This window comes from Nannospalax galili, unplaced genomic scaffold (assembly GCF_000622305.1).
Source record: "Nannospalax galili isolate Female #2095 unplaced genomic scaffold, S.galili_v1.0 scaffold171, whole genome shotgun sequence".
In the NCBI taxonomy this organism is placed as follows: domain Eukaryota; kingdom Metazoa; phylum Chordata; class Mammalia; order Rodentia; family Spalacidae; genus Nannospalax; species Nannospalax galili.
This window is the reverse complement of record NW_008329362.1, coordinates 1,609,843-1,630,212: the sequence shown is the minus strand read 5'-3', so window position 1 is coordinate 1,630,212 and position 20,370 is coordinate 1,609,843. Positions and strand designations below refer to the sequence as shown.

Sequence of the window (20,370 nt, the reverse complement as noted above, 5' to 3'; positions counted from 1 at the left end):
ATGCTGATACAAGTTGAACTCTAGTTGTTCCTTAAAACAAAAGCCTTCCTCTACTTTACCCCATGCAACATAATAGTCAGCACTTACCCCCCTAACATTTGCAGATATTTTTTAAAGTTTAGGACAGTATCCATGCATATATGTGTAATTTAATGTAAATAGCTATTCTGATTCCAAAGGGCTTTCAGTACCCTTAAGAAAATAAATACTTCTTGATTTAAAAATCAGAATTTTTATTTTTATGAAATGTTTTATTGCTGGAGCTCTACCTTAGTGTTTGCTTTATTTTAACTTCAAACAAGTATATAGCACTTTATGATAAGGGTGAGTTGTGTGTGTAGAGTTAATGAAATAACAGCACTGAGGATGAGTTTTATGAACATTCCTATATGGGACACAAACCTGTTGCACAGATGAGTAACTGAGAGCTATATGTAGAAAATACAGCGAAATTATTTCACTAATTCAATATTTTATTTGGCTTCAAAGCATTGTAACTGTGAGTTGAATAAGTAATTTCACCAGTAATTTTAGAAGAAAGACTAGAAAATATCAATTTTATTATCAGTGTGCTATTAGAAATACATTGAAGGAGTTGACTCCAAATGCATTTATTGACTCCTTTATGCAGGTAACTTTTATATCCACTTAGGTACAAAAATTTTGTAAGAAAGATAACACTTTTATTGCATTATAATTTCATATTTTACAAGAGTCATGATGCAAACCCATAAGCATAAGTATGTACATGATGCACCCCAATGGCAATGTAACCACTAAAAGACTCAAAATGTAAAACTAGAATTTTAACAGGCAAAATATTTCATATGGCTTTTAATGGAAAATAACTGTTTATAAATGCTTTGTTATTGCCCCTTTTGAGTCACTCCCCATCAGGTGAACATAAAATTATGATCTCTCTTCAAAATGATATATGTTACCTAAGCCAGTGTTGTATACATGTATGCAGTATGATTTGTGGACTTCTTTAAATATACACATGTACAGAAAACAATCTACAGTACACATAAATTTCTGTTTTAATACCCCTGAACATTTTTATTAAAACTATTACAATGTTTTTATTAGAAAACTACTTGGAAAGTTGTCATACTTTCATGGTTTTGAAATTCAATCCTACAGAATTAACAGAAAAAAAAGATGTTAGGCTATAAATACATTCTTTACAAATAATTGAATAGTGGTCCCGCATTTATACTTCATTTTACAATGAAAACATTTTTGTTTGAAGGTATTTACATCTTGTTATCCTTGGATACTGTATGGCATATACAGAAGAGGTTCAAAGTGATAATGGTGTAGGCAGGCCTATTTGTTAGATTTTTCTACTTGTTCATGTTTGTGTAAGTTCCAATTCTCTTCTTTGGAGTTGTTATTGATTTCTAGTTGCCTTGTATTACTGCTGCTGCTGCTTCTTTTGGTGTTTTGGAAACACTGGGCGACTTTACTTCTAGGAACAGGAAGGAAAGATTTAACTCTTGAGACACCCAACTCAGTCTTTGATTTGTTGTTGCTGCATTCGGTAGTTTGATGGCTGCTGAGAGGACTGGCCTCCTATAACGAGAGAGAAAGAGAGAGAGAGAGAGAGAGAGAGAGAGAGAGAGAGAGAGGAGAGAGAGAGCGCAAACACATTTATCACTGTTACCACTTCTGTAATTGGTTCTAACTCTGCCTCTGAGCCAACTCGTGTTTCTCCCTTCAGACTCTCAGGAAAATCTGAACAATTAACTCGTTAAGACTTCTGCTTGATTCTCATGAGGCGATTCCTAGTGTCACAATACTCTTAACTGTAATCAGGGAGGCAGGTGATAAGAGTCTCAGTTGCCTTATCAACAGGAACGTCACAGGATTTTAGTCTTGAGGACATCACCAAATTGGACAAGCTCCATTATTATAGTCTACAGATGACATGTCTTCACCAAAGGCCTATGTGTTACAGGCTTGGTCTTCAGCTTATGAGTCCAATCATTGAGATACAACTGGATCACAAGGGTTATGACTTGAACAGTGAATTTACTTCATAATTTGATGGTGTTATTGGGAGGTGATGTGAACTTGTATAGATGGAGCCTAGTTGGAAGAAGTAGGTAAATTGAGATGTGACCTTGAGGACCTATTTTTTAAAAAGAGTTATTTAGGTGTATGTGGGTTCACACAGCATGTGAGTGAAGGTCAGAGGACAACTTCTGGGAGTCAGCTCTCTCTATCATGTGGGCTCCAGGGACTGAACTCAGGTGGTCAGGCATGGCAACAAGCACCTTTACCTGCTAAGCCATCTCACTGGCCAGAAGCCTCTATCTTGTCCTAGGCTGCCCTCTTTTTATTTTCTTTGCTTCTTGACTATCATGGTGTTTCCGCCTCACCACAGGCCCAGAAACAACAGAGCTAGTTAACCACAGACTATAACTTCTCAAATCAGAGCCAAAATAAATCCTTCATCCTTCTCAATCATTTCTCTCAGATGCCTGTCTTGGTGACAAAAAGCCAGCATGCCAACCAATAAATGTGTAGACAGCTCTGCAAACTGTTACCTTGGATAAGTCACAGTTTATGTTTCAACAAATAAGTTTTGAGTATTTACTATAAGATAAACACTGTTCCAGGTGAGTGTCATACATCAGAGAACAGACGTTAAAAAAAATAAAATAAAAAACTCCCCTGTTCTACTGAAGTTTACATTCTAGTGAATTAAGGCTCCTGTTTAGCAATTCTATGATGAGGTGACCCAAAACGTTTTATACATGGTAATTTGATGCTGTAATCTTTTTATTGTTTTAGAACCCTTATAATTAGCTGCCCAGTAAGTCCCAGTTTTTCATGGGGAATCTGACAGCCAGATAACTGAGAGTACTTTCCTGTAGACACAACAAGGAAGCTGGGAAATTCCCAGTGTTTCCTCATTTTCACTCAAGGTCTTTCCTATATTGTTGTAAGTTCCTCAAACCTCTAATGCAGTGAACATCATTTTAAAAAAAATTTATTTTTTCAAATTTTATGTGTATGAGTGTTTTGCCTGCATTTGTGTAAGTGTACCTGTGCATCCAAACCCATGGAGGGGAAGAGAGTGTCATATGCCCCTGGAACTGGAGTTAAAGATTGTTGTTAGCTACCATGTGGGTGCTAGGAGTCAAACCTGGGTCCTCAGGAAGAACAGCCAGTGCTCTTAATCCAAAGGCATCTCTCCAGTTCTATGATCATTTTGATAATAATAATGCAACTAATCAGCAATGTAACCACTGAAAGATTAGAATTAGAATTTAGCAAGTATAATTAATGTGAATTTCAGCAAAGAGCAGCAGTTTTTCTTAAACTGGTTCTGGCATCATCCTGAAAGACTGAAGTCAGTGGTTCTCAATGTTGGCTTCAATACTGGAGTCACTAGTGCTATGGTGGCTGGCTGATCTTCAGAGATTCAGAGTTAAAAGGTTGTGGGTGGGACATGGACCCATGGCTTTCAAAAGTCACCCACATGAGCATAATGTGCAGCCAAATTCAAGAACTCACCGTAATCTCTTCACTATCATCGATCTATACAGTGGTAGCAGTGTTCTGAGCCTTCTCTATTTACACAGATGGTGGTCTTTTCCTTCTGCCCATTCTGTTGCAATGATCACTAAGTAAAAAGCTCCCACAACTGAGTTTATCACTCTCATTTACTAGCTGAGGACTGCATTTGGACCCAGCAACCAACACAATTCAACTTGGTCCACAACTTGCATTTTGTATCCAAATTTTCTGAGCCCCTCCTTTTGGCACATTATGGGTTAATGCTGTTCTTTCAATAGGCATTAACAAGTTACATAAGGTAGAGAGGCAGTTGTTAAAGAGTCCTACAAAATGGGCAAAGCATTATGGCAGTGTTGGTGGAGAAAATAATGTGTTGAAGGGAGTAAAATCTTTACTGTCTGCAAAAGTCCCAAACTCCTAGGTATGCCACTTTAAACAAAAACAAAACAAACCTTAAGTTTATCTCCAGTTAATAAAAATGCTAAGGCAGCTATGAACAACTGTAATACATCTTTGGCTGGATCTTTCAACAGTCTAAAATGGATGAAAAGCAGGAAAGAGATGAGATCTAGAGCACATGCATTTGATAGGCTGCAAAAGTGAAGCTTAGGAAAGAAAGAGCATGTAGACAAAAGTTACCTCTGTAGGGAACCACAAAACAGCTGCATTTTGCTGTGTTAGAACCAACTACACACAAGCAAGTGTGGGGAAAAGGCTAAGCTACTGCCGGTTAGGGTACACATACATCAGCCAATGATCCTGTACTCAGCACCTCCACTTGTGGCTCACGATTTGTGAACAGTGAAGTAGGAAGTGAAAGAAAACCCAGTCAACCTGCTTATCACGACCTGTTTTCGTTTGCAAGACATAAATACTTATTGTTTGGGAAAACGAAGTGTCCTTCCACAAGCTCATGTATTGCTTGGTTCCAGGCTGATGGTAATGCTTTGCGAAGTTCTAGAAATTTCTAGAGGTTGGGCTTAAATACAAAAAAGTCAATTATTGGAGGTGGGTCCTTGGAGTTTCTTGCCCCTGTCCCCTTCTTTCTGACTCTCTCCTTCCTTTCTCTCCTCAGACACACACCCACACAGCCACGGTGTTCTGCTTCAGTGCACAGGGCTCAGTGGACTAAATCCTCTGAGATCATGAGACAAATCTTTCCTCCCTTACATTGTTCTGGTCAGCTGTTTTGTCACAGTTACACAAAGAGCAATCACTACAGCACCACTTGTGGTGATTAGTGTCATGTGCTGGGACATAATTGTATAAACACAAAAGATACCATGATTGAACTTATTTCTCTATATAAGAAATTAAAGTATATAAAATGGGACTAAGTCATTGGCTTACAAGGTATGTTGGTGTCTTCTGGTTGTTGTGGTACAGAATACCACGTAACTTGGGGAGGAAGCATTCGTTTTGGCTGAGTATTCGAGAAGATACAGAGGCAGGAGGATGAGGGAGCTAGTCACAATGCATCTGTAGTCAGGAGGCAGAAAGATGCATGTCAGCACTGAGCTCACGTTCTCTTTTTTATTTAGCCCAAGTCCATGGGATGATGCTACTCACATGCAGGGTGAGTATTCCCTTCTCACTTTAGCCTTTCTGGAAACACCTCATAGATCAACTGTGGTGTGTTTCCTTGGTGGTGTTAAATCCAGTGAAGTTGACTATTAAGATGAACTACCAGGTAAGGTCAATCTCAACTTGCAATTTGGTCTAAAACCAAATATAGCTCATTGGTACAGCATTTATCTAGCCTGTGGGAGGCCCTGGGTTCCATACTGAGCACCAGAAAAATGAGGCAGGAGTACATTATAAAATAATAAAGATAATACCTAGCTAGAACACAGAATCAAACTATAATCTCAGCATTATTGTGGAACTACCTCTAAGTGTACACTGGGATAATGCTAAGGGCCAGGAGGGAGGAAGGAAATAGTAGTATATTCTTTTCAGTCTGTCCTTTGTTCGGCATCATGAGAACAAGTGGAATGGCTACAAAAAACAGGAGGATGAGGGAGCTAGTCACAATGCATCTGTAGTCAGGAGGCAGAAAGATGCATGTCAGCACTGAGCTCACGTTCTCTTTTTTATTTAGCCCAAGTCCATGGGATGATGCTACTCACATGCAGGGTGAGTATTCCCTTCTCACTTTAGCCTTTCTGGAAACACCTCATAGATCAACTGTGGTGTGTTTCCTTGGTGGTGTTAAATCCAGTGAAGTTGACTATTAAGATGAACTACCAGGTAAGGTCAATCTCAACTTGCAATTTGGTCTAAAACCAAATATAGCTCATTGGTACAGCATTTATCTAGCCTGTGGGAGGCCCTGGGTTCCATACTGAGCACCAGAAAAATGAGGCAGGAGTACATTATAAAATAATAAAGATAATACCTAGCTAGAACACAGAATCAAACTATAATCTCAGCATTATTGTGGAACTACCTCTAAGTGTACACTGGGATAATGCTAAGGGCCAGGGATAGCTGGGGAAATAGTAGTATATTCTTTTCAGTCTGTCCTTTGTTCGGCATCATGAGAACAAGTGGAATGGCTACAAAAAAAACCACTATAACAGCTTAAACTGTGGGTGTGGTGTCCAGGTGGAGTCACTTGGGCTTAGGGTGTAGGTCACTGAAATTCAAAGTATGGGTATGCAAACAGAGAAGGTGCCTATGGATAGGGAAGGAATGATATTCATGACCCTGAGGCAGCCAAGTAAATGTTTTAGGGTATTTCCCCAGCTATCAGAGTTAAGGGTAGTTTAACTTTCCTGAGCTAAACTCTATTGCCTTAAGGTAGTTTAAATATGTAAGCTTAAAGAATTATTGTTAAATCAGAGCTAGTCATCAATTCAATACTAAGCACCTAAGAAGACATACAGGACTGTGTCAGGTGAAAGGGGGTAGAGGGCAGAGTGACAGGATGGTGGGAGGGGCACACTGTGATGTGGGGATATACTTTACATGGAAAAGAAAGTTATATGAAGGTACTAGACTCTCTAAAAACATATTTTGGAATAAAATGGTGTAGAAAATAAAGAGAATGAGAGAGATGCGTCAGAGCAGTGGTTGTTATGCCTGGATACACATGAGAATCAACAAGGTGCTTTAAAGAATCCAGGGTCCAGTCTGGACTGCAGTCCAATTGCATCAGAACATCTACGGGCCAGAGTGAAGCCACTGGAGATTAACAAAAACAACAGAAATCTTCAAGTAGGTTTCATTATGCTACCAAAGAAGAAGTCTTTCATTTACAAGAGATTAGCCTGCATTTATGTAAAAAGAAAACATATACTAGTATTTATCCTTTCTATTGTCACGTATTTGCTGTTTTAATAAAAAAAAACCTAATGAATCCCTTATTAATAAACACAGTTACTCAATGTCAGAGCAGTAAGGAGTTACTGGGGCAGGAGGAGCAGGTTCTTGATGGAGTATGCCTTCTGGCCATGAAGTAGAAAATAATTTGTTAATCCAGAGCACTCTTACCTCTAAAGGGAGAGTTACTTCCTGATAAGAGAAACTGGGCATGGAACCCAGAAATGCTAGCTGAGCTGTAGTTGGATAGAAAAGGAAGGACTCTGCCAGCTTTCAGACAGCTGTGGTATTTTGCCCTCTGCTGGTGGGTCCTGAGAAAAACATCTTCCAGCTATTGGGAGAAATCCCTCTATCTTCAGTGTGCCAAGTAAGATCAGGATGCAGCTATCCTAAAGCTCACAGTCAACCACATGTTTAAACCACCACACAGTTCTTCTTAAGAGCCCAAACAGGGCAAAGGTGACCTATTTTTAATAATGCCATTTTAAAACAACGCTGGCCTACCTGCCTGGAGCTTTATACCATTCTTCGTACTATTTTTTACAGTGCTAAATAGTGGGACCAACCCACTATTATTGTATCAGGGAGAAGTTTTCTATATCAGAAACTTAAACAAAAGCAACACTTTGTATGACATTTTTAAGTGTAGGAATTCAAATCCAGAGACGTGTGTATGCTAGGAAAGTACTCTACCACTGACGCACATCCACAGCCCTAAAACAACAGTCTTTTCACATAGAAAATGAGTTGGTGTTATGAGAAGATGGCTGATTAGTCCCCTTCTAAAGATTCTCGTGGCTTCTTCCTGTCCTTTGCATATGGAATCCTAAGAAATGTTTCTAGGGGATCAACCAAAGCTCAGAGCAGGCCATCACACAGGCAGTGAACTGAGACTGTGAAGATGGCAGACAGCAACCTCTCCCTTCCTCTAATACTCATAGTTCACACATTTCACATAACTAACCAGTATTGAATTCTAATAAGCAATGGGTCAGCAGGGGTTGTGAGTCCAGGGATGCCAAGCAATCAGTGAAGGATTCATAGTTAATAGTCACACCACACCTACTTGATACTCCTGCTCCCTGAACCCCACCTTCCTTCATGCACACAGTCTTTGTAAGCCATTGTGGGAGTAGATGAGGACAGAATGGGAACAGTTGGACATGGCTTGCCAAACAAAGCACATATTATGAAGTGGATCTAGGTCATCTGCATCCTCACAAGGTAACAGATGGATAGGAGGTCATCCTACTGTTCCTGTTTACTTGGGAATAACAAGCTGTGGTGTGTCTTGCTATTAACCAACCAACAACCTTTCCAATGCTACAGTAAGAGAAGCCATTCAAGAGGTTATTAGAATCTATATGAATCTTGGGTCCTCTGCCATTCTTACTTGATTTTAAAGGACTATCTCACTAAAACTCAAAAGAGAACTTTTCAATGGTCTATGATCCTGATGTTATCATTCAGTCCTTTGCTATCATTAACTCAAAATTCCCAATTTGTTTGAAATCTTATGTTATTTGACAAACAAATGAAAACAAAAGACACCCAAAACTTTGGAGCATAATATCAAATAGAAATAAAAAGTAATGCTGGGGACCAGAGAGATGGTTCAGTGGTTAAGAGCACTGGATGCTTCTGTAGAGGACTCAGGTTTAGTTCCCAGCACCCTTATGGTGGATAACCATCATCTATAACTCCAGTTCCAGGAGATCTGACACCCCCTCTGGCCTCCACAGGCATTGCATGACATGGATGCACTTAAAATAAAAAGCATTACTTTTTAAAAACATTATTTTTAAAGGCATGCATTACTATGCCTTGTACAAAGTAATTTTTAAAAAACTTATATTATGTGTATGAATGTTATGCCTGCATGTGTGTAAGTGCACCTGTATCCTGCAGTGCCTGTGGAGGACAAAAGAGGGCCCTGAATTTCCTGGAACTGGAGTTACAGACAGTTGTTAACCATCATGTGGGTGCTGGGATTCAAACTCAGGTCTTCTGCAAGAACAGCCAAAGTTCTTAATCACTGAGCCATCTCTCCAGCCTCAAAAGTAATGCTTTTCTAAGTCATGATGTTAGATTACTCATTTTTTTCTTACCTTGATTAATTCATGTATACTTTTGCTTTTCTCATATTTCTTCTTTATCAAGTCTAGTTTGAAATTTTCTTTTAGTGTAAATTACAAAAGTGAATAATGAAATCAATTCCATACCAACTCCCCCCTCAATTTGGTAGAGAAAGGAACACTAACCTTCTGTGGCCCTGGCATTCTGGGATTAACAGGTGCTGAAAGTGTAGGGCTGTTTCTTGGACTATCAAACCTCCTTATGTCATCTCTGGAATCAGCAATCTGGAAAACACACAACTTCCCGAGTCAGGTCTCCACAGTTACACTGTAGCACACCGGAAGTACAGCTAAATGTCATTGTGGAAAAGCCACAGAAAAGGTGTCACCTTCCCTAACCCTGTAGAACATACCCCAAACCCTGTCCTGCTTAAATGAAAGATTTGAAACCTGGGCAAAACTATGGGCAAAGAATCTATTAAAAGGGTTACATGAAGAGCAAAAGAATTCTCCAGAAAGAAAAGTAACCACTTGGCAAGTAAAAGTACATATATAATTTGTAATAGTTGAATCATTACCTTATTTTTCCAGTGGGAAAGAAGAATTTCAGTTCATTTCCAGCAAGGTCAAGTAATACAGTCAATTCTACTTTGAGTACAATGCTGAGTCTTTCACTGGAACCTGTGCATGTTGTGACTTTGCTTCCTTCCAAGTAAAGGTGTTTATGGAGGAAGCTTGGTCAAATGTGCTGAACATATCCGAGTGCCAAAACAGGTTGAACTTGATGCTATTAATGTTTTCTTTGAGATTTCAGGTAACTAGTTTCCATATTTGATTCTCAGATTTCACAGCTCAAAGACCATGATGACACATATTATATAGACCCATTCTTTTTCTTATTTGTAAAGAATGTTGTCACTCTACCACCTGTTTAGTCTAAAGTTTGTCTCTTACTGATAGTTATGTGCCAATATTAGCAATAATAATGGCCTGAGAAATTCAAATTTAGGCTTATATATAAAGCTACCCATGGAGACACACATCAAGTTCAAGGATTGCCTAAGCTATAGTAAGAGAGACCCTGTCTCAAAAAAAAAAAGCAAGGACTTTGGCAGTAGTTCAGCAGTAGAACACTTGCCTAGCAGGTACAAGACCCTGGGTTCCATCCCTCATACCAAACACAAATACTCACAAAGAGGTTCCTCAAATATTTCCCTAATATGTTGTCTTGATTTGTGCTAATGCAATTAATATACAATTGTAACTTCATGCCTTTCAGCAGAGAAGTAGAACAACTCCCTTACTCTCTGATGGCTTGGAGAAAATGGATTTTCTGAGAAATGTGAAAGATGATGGGATTTGCAGCATCGGCCATACTATACAATGAGAAATTTCACTTTGGGAATAGGTATCAAGGTTGGCTCCCAGCATCCTGCTGTAAAGGCGAGTCTCTTTTGGGTACAGTGGACCAATACCCTTGCCCTGGACTGCTTACCTTGCTTATATCAGATTCTGATTTGCTGGAGCACATACTCTGAAGTTCCTTGACAAGATCTGCTTCATCATCTGAACCCAGAGAGAGTCTATGATCTAAAGTCAATGTCAATGAGAGATCGTTCTCTAAGGACCTAACGCAAAGATCAGAAGTTTTCAAAGTAAGAACAAACAAGATACCAAGATGGCAATCTAGATACTGTACTTTCTTGGGATTTTCTTGGGAATGGAGAAGCGTTTTCAGTGTCCTTCCAAGTATTTCATAAATGTCATCTAAAACAAATAATCCCAGACCAAGAGATGAAGAGAATATGACCATATTCTCACAAGAAGTTGTCAACTTCCAGTTAAAGTTCTCAGTAAGATAACATTTTTTTTTCCACAAAGAGAGATACTTGGACATAAACCATTCCAATCTTCTTTCTCTTTACCTTTCTTCTGTCTCCCAGGCCAGACAAATGAAGACATTATGCATCGTGTGGGGGTCTGTGTGATACAGTGGAACAAAAACTCAATTCAAACTTTGCTCACTAACAGTATAGCCAGGGGCTTGCTTGACTATTTTTCCTTTAGCACAGCAGTCTCTGAATTCTTTTCTCTGTCAAAGAATCCTTAGAGCTACTTCTTGGGGGTCACTGGGAAGATTGAAGAGGCTAAGGTATATAATGGTCCTGGCAGAAAGTAGCATGAAATGCAGTTTCCTTGACCTTTCACGTTCTCTTCTGTATTGTATGAACAGGGTATTGGATGTATGGGACTTGCAAACTGGCCTACTATTTCTATTCTATGATTAACCAAGTCATTCTTTACAGCTCCAAATATATGTAAGCCAAAATAATCAACAATTCCATAAGGACAATACAACTGGAATTATAAACATATAACACTTAAAGGTAAAAACATCATGCTATGTTTTTATAAATCTGGCATTAAAAATATGCAGACTTTTAAAAAGTTCCCAAATGCAAGACTTCAGCATATAGTTGTTAAGTGATCAAATTTGGTAAAAAGAACAGAACAACAACAACAACAACAATAATAAAAACAACAATAAAACCCTGTTCCTTTAGCCTTATTTAGCAAATTAAAAGCCAAATGGGTTTATATTAAGCTTCTGGAACTTCTAAGAAAGATTTCATTCAAGGATTTTTATTAGAGCATTAGATTTCAGTTAAATGCCACCTTTTCAATGATGTTTAATACTCTAAGCATCATGTTAATAGTATAATAACTGCACAGTATGTTAGGAGCATGTAGAACACTCAAAATAATTAAAATTAATTGATTCATCTTTGTTTGCCAGGGTGAAATGTGAAAGGAGAACTTACTTTTGCTTTGACAGAGAAGTGTTCCTGTTACAGTTTGGCTGTGGTATAGTCTTTTTTATACCTATTGGAAAACAACCATTTTCAATAGAATTAATAATGATCCCTGAACATTCAGGGCCCTGCAGTATTGGATGTGGATTAGCATCCAATTCATGAGGCGATTTTCCTGGGACAGTGGCTCTGGTGTAGCTTCCAACACAGGGATGGCTGGGAGGTCAGGGAATGACCAATTTCCTTGTGAATATTTGTGCCAAGCTCAGTAAAATCCCACTACCTGGGACTTAATTCAGGAAACCCAGCCTTTACTTTTTATCAATGCCTCCTCTTTTTAGTAGTTGACCTATTTACTTACTTATGACTTTATTCCCAAATAACCATGTTATTGTGATGATAATCTCCCTTTCTCAATTTTGTTTGCCTTTCAAAAATTATTGACTCTATAGTCAAGTACAGCTTTTGATGTCTGGAACTGTTAAAGTACTACTGCATGTGACATTAGTAGTGCACTTATAAAAATTTCATATTAATAGCTATGCATTATTACTAAAATATGGACAGGACACAAAGATCCATAAAAACCATACTAATATTTTTCAAATTGTCTACTCAAGAAAAAGAATAAATAATATCAGCCTGTATGTATTCTTGCATAAGAACACTGATTTGTATCAAGTACAGATATTCAAGCTAAAGCACAGGTTTGGGTGTACTGGTCATGATGCAGGGCTTTTCCTACTAAATTATAGATAGAAATGTATGAGAAACACTGTTTTTCCATTTAGACTCCAATAAAATATGTGCTTCTAATACAAGCTGCTAGTCCAAATTTTATAAGCACACTAAAGTATCTAGCTGCTCTTGAGTAAAGTCCAAAATTGTATGAATGCTGCTGGGCCAATTAAGGAGACTGGAGAAATGGCCCAGCAATTAAGAGCACTGACTGCTCTTGCATAGGACCTGGGTTTGATTCCCAGCACTCACATGGTGGTCAACAACTGTTTATAACTCCAGTTCCAGGGGAATCAAATGCTGTCTTCTGTGGGCATTGCATGACACAGTGCACTTATATATACACAGGCAATATGTTCGTAAACAAAATAAAAAGTAATGTATTTTTTTTTAAAGGAATGATTTTAAATTTGGATTTACCTCTGTAGTTTAGTGCTTACCTAGCATGCTCCAAGTCCTGAGTCCTAACCCCAGAATCACAAAGAAAACAAAAGGGTTTTGGAAAAGTAAATTGTATTTAAACTATCTTTTAAAATTTTTATTTATTTTATGTGTATGTGCATATTGCCTGCATGTAGGTAAGTGCACCATGTTGTGCAATGCCTGTGGAGGTCAGAAGAGGCTGTCGGATCCCCTGGGACTGGAGTTATGGACAGTTGTTAGCTGTCATGTGGGTGCTGGGATTTGAACCCGAGGCTTCTGCAAGAACAACCAGTGTTCTTAACCACTGAACCATCCCTCCAGGCCCGTATTTAAAGTATCTTTATTCAAAGCAAAGATCACTGCACTAGTTCTTTTACTCTCCTGTTCTCTAATTGGTGGCACTTACTAGTGGCTTTCTCCTGATTACTGTCAGCGTCCAGGCTGGGCACTGCTGTATGGAAGCCTGTGAACCAATATCACTGATCTTCCTGTTATATCAGGAAAGAAAGGGGCTGTCCTTTCTACATCTCATGAACTTTCATAGTGATCTGTATGTAAAGATTCCTATTGTGGTGTCTTTCTGTCCTGAGGATAGAAGATAATACTTTGTGCAAAGCAGGCAAGAACTCTCCCACTAAACAGCATCCTCAGGAAACGTGGTTTAAAAACATTCATCAATCAAAAATCAAAATCAACTCAAGCACTGTTGTAATTATCCAGTGTAATTATTTGAGAAAATTATCATTATAAAAATAAAATTTAACCACTTACTGATAAATTATGTATTTTGTAAAATTTGTTTCTATATTTTAGAAATTTCTAAAATCGAATTGAATTTTCAATTTCTAGTGATGAAAGTGATATTTTTAGGCAGAAGGGCCCCAAATATTTTTGGAAATGTGTATATTATGTAGTTTATTCCATGAAAGAATGTTACTCAGGACTTTGACAGAAAACATTTTAAAGAATTTATTTTCTCTTTGCTTTATTTTTATTTTGTGTGTATGCATGTATTGTGTGCATGTATGCAAGTGCACCCATGTCCTGCAATGCCTGTGGAGGACAGAAGAGGGCATCAGATTCCCTGGAACTGGAGTTACAGATGGTTGTTAGCTGCCATGTGGGTGCTGGGATTTGAACCTGTGTCTTCTGCAAGAATAGCCAGGATGTTCTTAACCACTGAGCCATCTCTCCAGCCCCGACAAATACAGTCTTAAGAATAAAATCATCCCTTCATTCAGAAGGTAGATCACACATGCCTCCCCAACCCCCTTACTTTCTTGCTTCAGGTCCGGCTTGTTCCAGGTGGGTGAGGAGAACCGCCCAGGCTTCTTGCGAGGGCTGGTGTTTACCTTTCTCCAGGCTCCACTCTCTCCTTTCTTCTTGCTGTAGCTTGAAACTATGGACAGAGGGAAACTTCCCCCTTTGAAGTCAGCTAGATGCTGGTCTAGCTCTGAAACAACACAAGTCACATTGCTTATATATATATATAAAGGAAGAGAATACAGTTTCATAGGATAACACAAAATACATTTCCAATTCTTAAATCATGAGCCTGCTTAATACTAGCCAAGCTGGATATTTTGGACCAACACAAACCTTATTTAGAGGATTAGAATTCAAACATGAATCATTGATTAAAAACAGAATGAGTTCTGGGACAATGCTGTTAAAAAGTCCATACATTTCTTTAGTTACAAAGAGACAAAAGAGAGCTCCCTACAGACAAATTCCAAGGAGTGCTGTAGAGTGCAACAGTTTCCTCTCTTCCATGCACACATACCTGCCCTTGGAAGGGGACAGCCATGCAGAACGGCTTTATTAAGCAAGATGCTGAGAGCAGCCTTCACCACAGCCTGCTGTCCTTGACTGGGGTGCTTCTTAGCAGCTGTCTGCCCAAGACCAGGTTGTTTTTTCACAGAGGCTCTGGACAATATTGCTTCTTGAACTCTAGGTGCAATTATGGCATTCCACAGCTTAGACATCCACCTTGAAAGAGGGGCAATTCACCAGTTAGGAGCAAGCCTCAAATGAACTACATAGAAGTCTACAAAAAAAGGCAGGTCTTAAATGACCATGAGAAAAAAATACCTTGTTTCTGTTGGATTCTTACATATCTGGGCTAATTTTATTTTTATGTGTATGAGTGTATTGCCTGCATGTATGTAAGTGCACCCATGGCATGCAATGCCTATGGAGGTCAGAAGAGGTCATTGGGTCCCCTGGAACCAAAGTTATAATTGTCAGTTACCATGGGGGTGCTGGGATTCAAACCCCGGTCCTCTGAAAGAACAGTCAGTGCTCTGAGCCACTGAGCCATCTCTCTGGTCCTCCTGGGCTAGTTTTATAGTAAGTAAAATTATCCAAAGCCAAAGTAGTTTGATTTTCCTTAAAAACAATGCATTTCAAATGAAACTGTTTTCATGTTAATGTCAATCTTAGAATCAATGCACCAGGTCTACAGAATGAATGTATGATAAATAGTATAGACAGATCAGTTGGAAGGCACCTAGAAAATAAATCAAATTTTCACAAAATCCATATCTAAATATCTTACACTTATTTGTCACATTTCATTAACATGATGCACATATACTATATTTTAATATTTCTGAGTTGGGATAATTACTGGCAAATTAAATCTGTCTGCCCCCAAGGCAAAGCCTCCTCAATACACATGCACACATGTGGGCTCAGCCCTGCAGATGACTGGGTCATCTTAAATTCATAGCTGTAAGCCATGGGACAATAGCCCCAATTTGGAGCAATCAGGTTTTCCATTTTCCTTCCTCAAGAAAGATTACACTTTGTTGCAACATTAAGATGTCTCAGTGGAAGAGCACTTGCCTAGCATGTATGGAGACCTGAATTCAATCCCCAGTATAACACACATGCACACACACACAATGATTAAAGGCTATAAAAAGAACATTGATTTATTGTAAGCATCTCTATTAATGCCTAGTTATAAATAATTCAAGAAAATAATGAAATAGCAGACAAAATTCTGGTTCTAGGCAAGTGCTCTCTTTGCTCCCTCTTTTCCTCTCTTCCCCCCTTCCTCTCTTTTTTGTGGTACCAAGGACTGGAAATAGGGGACTTGAGTATGGTAAGCAAGCATTCTACCACTAAACCACACCCTCAGTCCCCAACATTCTAAAATAGAAGTCAAAATTACACAGCTATTTCTAAGCGTGCTAAAGGTATACAGATAAGCTTTGGTTGAAAAAAAAAAGCAGGGTGGCTATCCTAGGTTTCTTAAAAGTTTTTTAAATACATATTTTAATTGAATTTTTGTATAGTTCATATAATACATATTAATCATATTTAAACCTCCCCTCCCCTATCTGCACCTCCCCATGCTCCTCCCACCAGATTTCATGTATTCTGTCATATATGTTAAGGTTTATTGAGTCAAGTCAGTCTATCTAGAATCATACTCCTAAAGAAGACCAACTCTCCCTTACCCAACAATAATCAGCTGCCAATAGTTCCTTGGCTAAGGTTGGCTCTTAAATTTTTTAAATGTATTTATTTTTGTTTTATGTGTATGAGTGTTGCCTACATGTATGTAAGTGCACTGTATATATGGGCCAGAAAAGGACATCAGATTTCCTGGAACTGGAGTGAAGTATAATTGTTAGCCACCATATGGGAGCTGGGAACTGAACCCAGGTCCTCTGGAAGAACAAGTATTCTTAACCACTGAGCCATCTCTCCCATCTCCATTTTAGGTATTTCTATACATCTTGCACAAACTTTTGTTCTGTTCTATCTTCACAGAGTTGGAAAATGAAGCCAAAGATGTCTCCTTTAGAAGCAGAGGGCAGATTTGTTTGCTGATAGAGCAGTAGAAGTAGTGTCTCCTTCCAGGACAGTGTAGACAGATTGGTCAGTGTTCCTCTTTGGAAGATGAGGGTGGGAGTGTCCAGAGGCAAACATGGCATTACCTGGGTCACTAAGTGTTACTCATGGGACTTAATGGGAATCTGTAAACACACAGCTCAGACTGCACGTTGGCTGTGGGTGATGAGGTCTCGTCTCTGACCCAGAATCCCGAACCACAGCAGGCTGATGTGTCAGCCTCACAGGACAGCATTCTCCATGCCTACACAGTTCTTGTCAAAGACTAGATTCCACACAAGAAAGGCCAAAATTGGTTCCTAAGAATCTTGAAACTGTAGATGTGAATAGGGGCTGTATCTAAGGGATGAAGCAAATGGGGCTTGAATCAACACATGGATTTCTGACTTTTACCAAGAAAATGCTAGGTTGATTTAGTATCTTTTCTCTTCCTCCCAAATACCTTATGTCCATATCTTTTCTCACAATACAGAAGAAATTTTATTTGCATCTCCTGTTTTCCAAAGTAGTTTCTACCCAGGATGCCAGAATATTCAGAAGCAAACGGGCTAGCCAATCACAAGTTCCTTGCAAGGCTGAGCTGACTGGGGGCCACTTAATTCCTCTTTCCTCCTGATTTTCTGATTCATTCAACGTATTTTATGTACGTATGTTTCTTGTATATTTTCTTCAAAGGAACACACATAAAGTTCTAAGGACCAATAAAGGAGGAAGTTTTTCAAGTCCTCAATTCAATGTTGGGTTTGTATGTTTGGAGAGTAGGCATAAAATATTTGAAGTTTCTTACCTGGGCCTTAGTCAGAAGGCTGCACAGCAAGCTGTACATAACAGTTTTATATGTGTGCATATGTGTATACACAGAAAAACTATTACCTAGCTCTTGCTAAAAATACACTTACCTTAACAAGCACATAATAGATAAGCCCTGGCTACCCTGTGACGGGAAGCCACATTCTGTGATAATGACAGGAACAGTCTGGCCAGCATTCTCTCTCTCAAACATAGATTGTCCATGTCTCCTAGTTTCTTTTGTGTTGTGATAAACAGTTTGATGAAAGCAACTGAGGGGGGCAAAGGGCTTACACTTAAATCTTACACTTCCAGGTCAAACTATCATTGACACAAGTCAGAGCAGAAACCATGGAGGAATACTGCTTGGTGGCTTGCTCACTGGTTCATGTTTAGCTAGCTTTTTATATAGCTCAGGACTACCTGCCTAGGGATGGTGCCACTCACAGTGGTCTGGACCCTCTAGCATCAATTAATCCAGACAACCCTCCCCAGAAACATGACCACAGGCCGATTTGATCTAGGAAATTCCTCAATCAAGGCTTTTCTCTCAAATGACTGTAGCCTGTTTCAAGTTGACAAGGCTAACAAGCACATTATGATTCTATTTTTAGGGGGCAGATAAGAAAAAAAAATACCTACTTCACTGTTGCTTGAGTGTGTCCAGGGACTACTGGACAAGACAGGAAATACTTTGGTCCAAGAAGTGCTTCTGTTGTACCCAAGCGAGCCAGGCAGGAATTGAGCTGCCTCCAGACAGACAGAGCCCAGTCGACGATCTTGCATACAGGATCACAGGGTGAGGGCAACTGACCTCTGAACTAGAGACAGGTGGAACACAGGGGTATGGTTTAGCACAATAATGTTTTTTTCTTACTTTTAAAGCTCAGAATTAAAAATGTAAAACTATAAAACCAAAATATGGCTGAATCTGACTTTACCTTTGTTTAGGGTAAAGGATGGCTAGGTAAGTGTATACTTTGTTCATACGAGGTGTGTTCATATGTCAAGTGTGATAAAAAATTTTACATGATTTTTATTGCATGTCTGATGTGGGCATTATGACTCTACTTTACACATCAGGAGAATGAGGTACAAAGTGTTGTTACTCAAGGTTGCAGAGCTATCAAGACAAAGCCAAAGCCAGAGCTAGAGCTTATTTATGTATTTTTATGCTAATGTATAATTGATAAATAATGTACCTATGGTGTGATATTTTGGATGTATATATATTGTGAAATGATTAACACAAATTACAATACACCAAATTACCATACACATAAAATACTTTTAATGGTGAAAACATTGAAGCCTGAAATTTTCAAGGATACATTAACTATATAAATCTATTTCTAATATAGGAAAAAGGTATCTAGACACAATATTTAGTAGAAATAATAAAGGAGTACATTACACTTATAAAGAAGTTTTTCATAATGACTAAGCTAAAGGCAGCCTTTTACCCTCAAGTTTAGCATTGCTGCTGACTTCTGTTCAAGCTGTGCTCCTGTTTCAACCATGGTTGAGAGGAATGAATGACCAGGCTTCACTGTGGTGCTGAGAGAGGGGGAAAACTGACAGGGGGAAGGGTCCTTCAGTTGCTCCTCAGGACCAACCACATGCTAGAAAGGGGGACGAGGACATTTCCCTGGGGAGACAGTTATTTTTTTATTGACTATCTAATGAAATGCTTCCAGAGATCAAACTATCACATATTCTGATTGAGAAAGATAATTTCCAAAAATAGAATAAAATTTGGTACCCCAAGAGCTGGAAAAAAACAGGTGGGTACCCCTCTCTCCAAAGTGTTGATGTTGCTTACAGAAAATTTCTCACTTTGCAAACTGGCCATTTTATAGAAATGTTGGTGGTTATTTGATAGTACCTTAAGAGTTGGGTCTTTCCAATAAGTGGGCCTTCCAGTTATTACATGATTTTACTTCCTTGATACATATTTAGTATAATTTTGTAGAGATGCTTAGAAGTTTTTATTTAAGAACATAATTATATTTGTATGCCTGCTGTTTATAAGTATTAATTAACACTTCTAAGAAAAAAACCATAAGACCTGGTTTGGTGTTTTGGTTTAGGTACTGGGGATGGAACCCAGGTCTCATGGACACTAAACATGCACTTTCCCACTGAACTGCACCCCAGCACAATTTGTGTGCCCAAAGAACTATAGAGCAGAACAGGCAAAAAGGATCAGTGGTCCTGAGCCAGTGGTCAGGTCCAAGGAGATTGAGGTCTGAGGGAAGAGAAACAAGCCACATACCAGAGACTCTATCTGCTGTCTGTGGTTGCTGATAACTTAAATGAGTTAGCTGGGCCAGGCTTATTAACCTCAGAATCATTTCCAGATTGACAATCTTTAATTTGTTATTTTATTCAAAAGAAGAATGACCTCAATATAGCATGGTAAGGAAACCTGAGAGATGAAGAGGGACTTAAATTGACCTCTCACAGGAAGTAAAGGACATTTGTTGGCAAGGAGAGTCAGAAAGACCATTCTAGATACAGAGTAGAAAAGGAGGTGGGGTAGAGGGGATGATTGCTGGTATTCCCAAATAATAAAATGGGTGAAGGGACTGGGTAAAGTCAGTAAAGTGCTTGACATGTAAACATGAGGACATCATTTTGATCCCTAGACCAACATAAAAATGTTGGGTGTCAACATACTACTGGAAAAATGAACAGCAGACCCCAATTCTATCCAAAGGAATACTGACAATGGATTGCCGTAGATGAGGAACAGCTGACCCTCCTGGAACAGGGACCTCTGGCTGACTAGATTTACCAGAAGGGCAGACAGGGGG

General features: G+C 38.9%; 1 protein-coding gene across 5 annotated transcripts in view; it reads right to left on the bottom strand.

Annotated features, from left to right (window-relative positions):
- Window positions 1–327: 327 nt before the first annotated feature.
- Window positions 328–20,370, bottom strand: part of Cttnbp2 (cortactin binding protein 2) — a 173,312-nt gene continuing 153,269 nt past the window's right edge. For 2 of the 5 annotated variants that reach the window (XM_029565518.1, XM_029565523.1), the window contains 7 exons: window positions 18,197–18,375; window positions 14,685–14,890; window positions 14,178–14,354; window positions 11,750–11,810; window positions 10,423–10,555; window positions 9,114–9,212; window positions 332–1,575 (listed from right to left, as the gene is read on the bottom strand). In XM_029565518.1, coding sequence (XP_029421378.1) covers window positions 1,330–1,575; window positions 9,114–9,212; window positions 10,423–10,555; window positions 11,750–11,810; window positions 14,178–14,354; window positions 14,685–14,890; window positions 18,197–18,375 — 1,101 coding nt within the window. In that variant the 3' untranslated portion in view covers window positions 332–1,329. Of the gene's footprint in view, window positions 1,576–9,113; window positions 9,213–10,422; window positions 10,556–11,749; window positions 11,811–14,177; window positions 14,355–14,684; window positions 14,891–18,196; window positions 18,376–20,370 lie in introns of those variants that run through there. The other 3 variants (XM_008837185.3, XM_008837200.3, XR_003850181.1) reach the window with 3 other exon arrangements.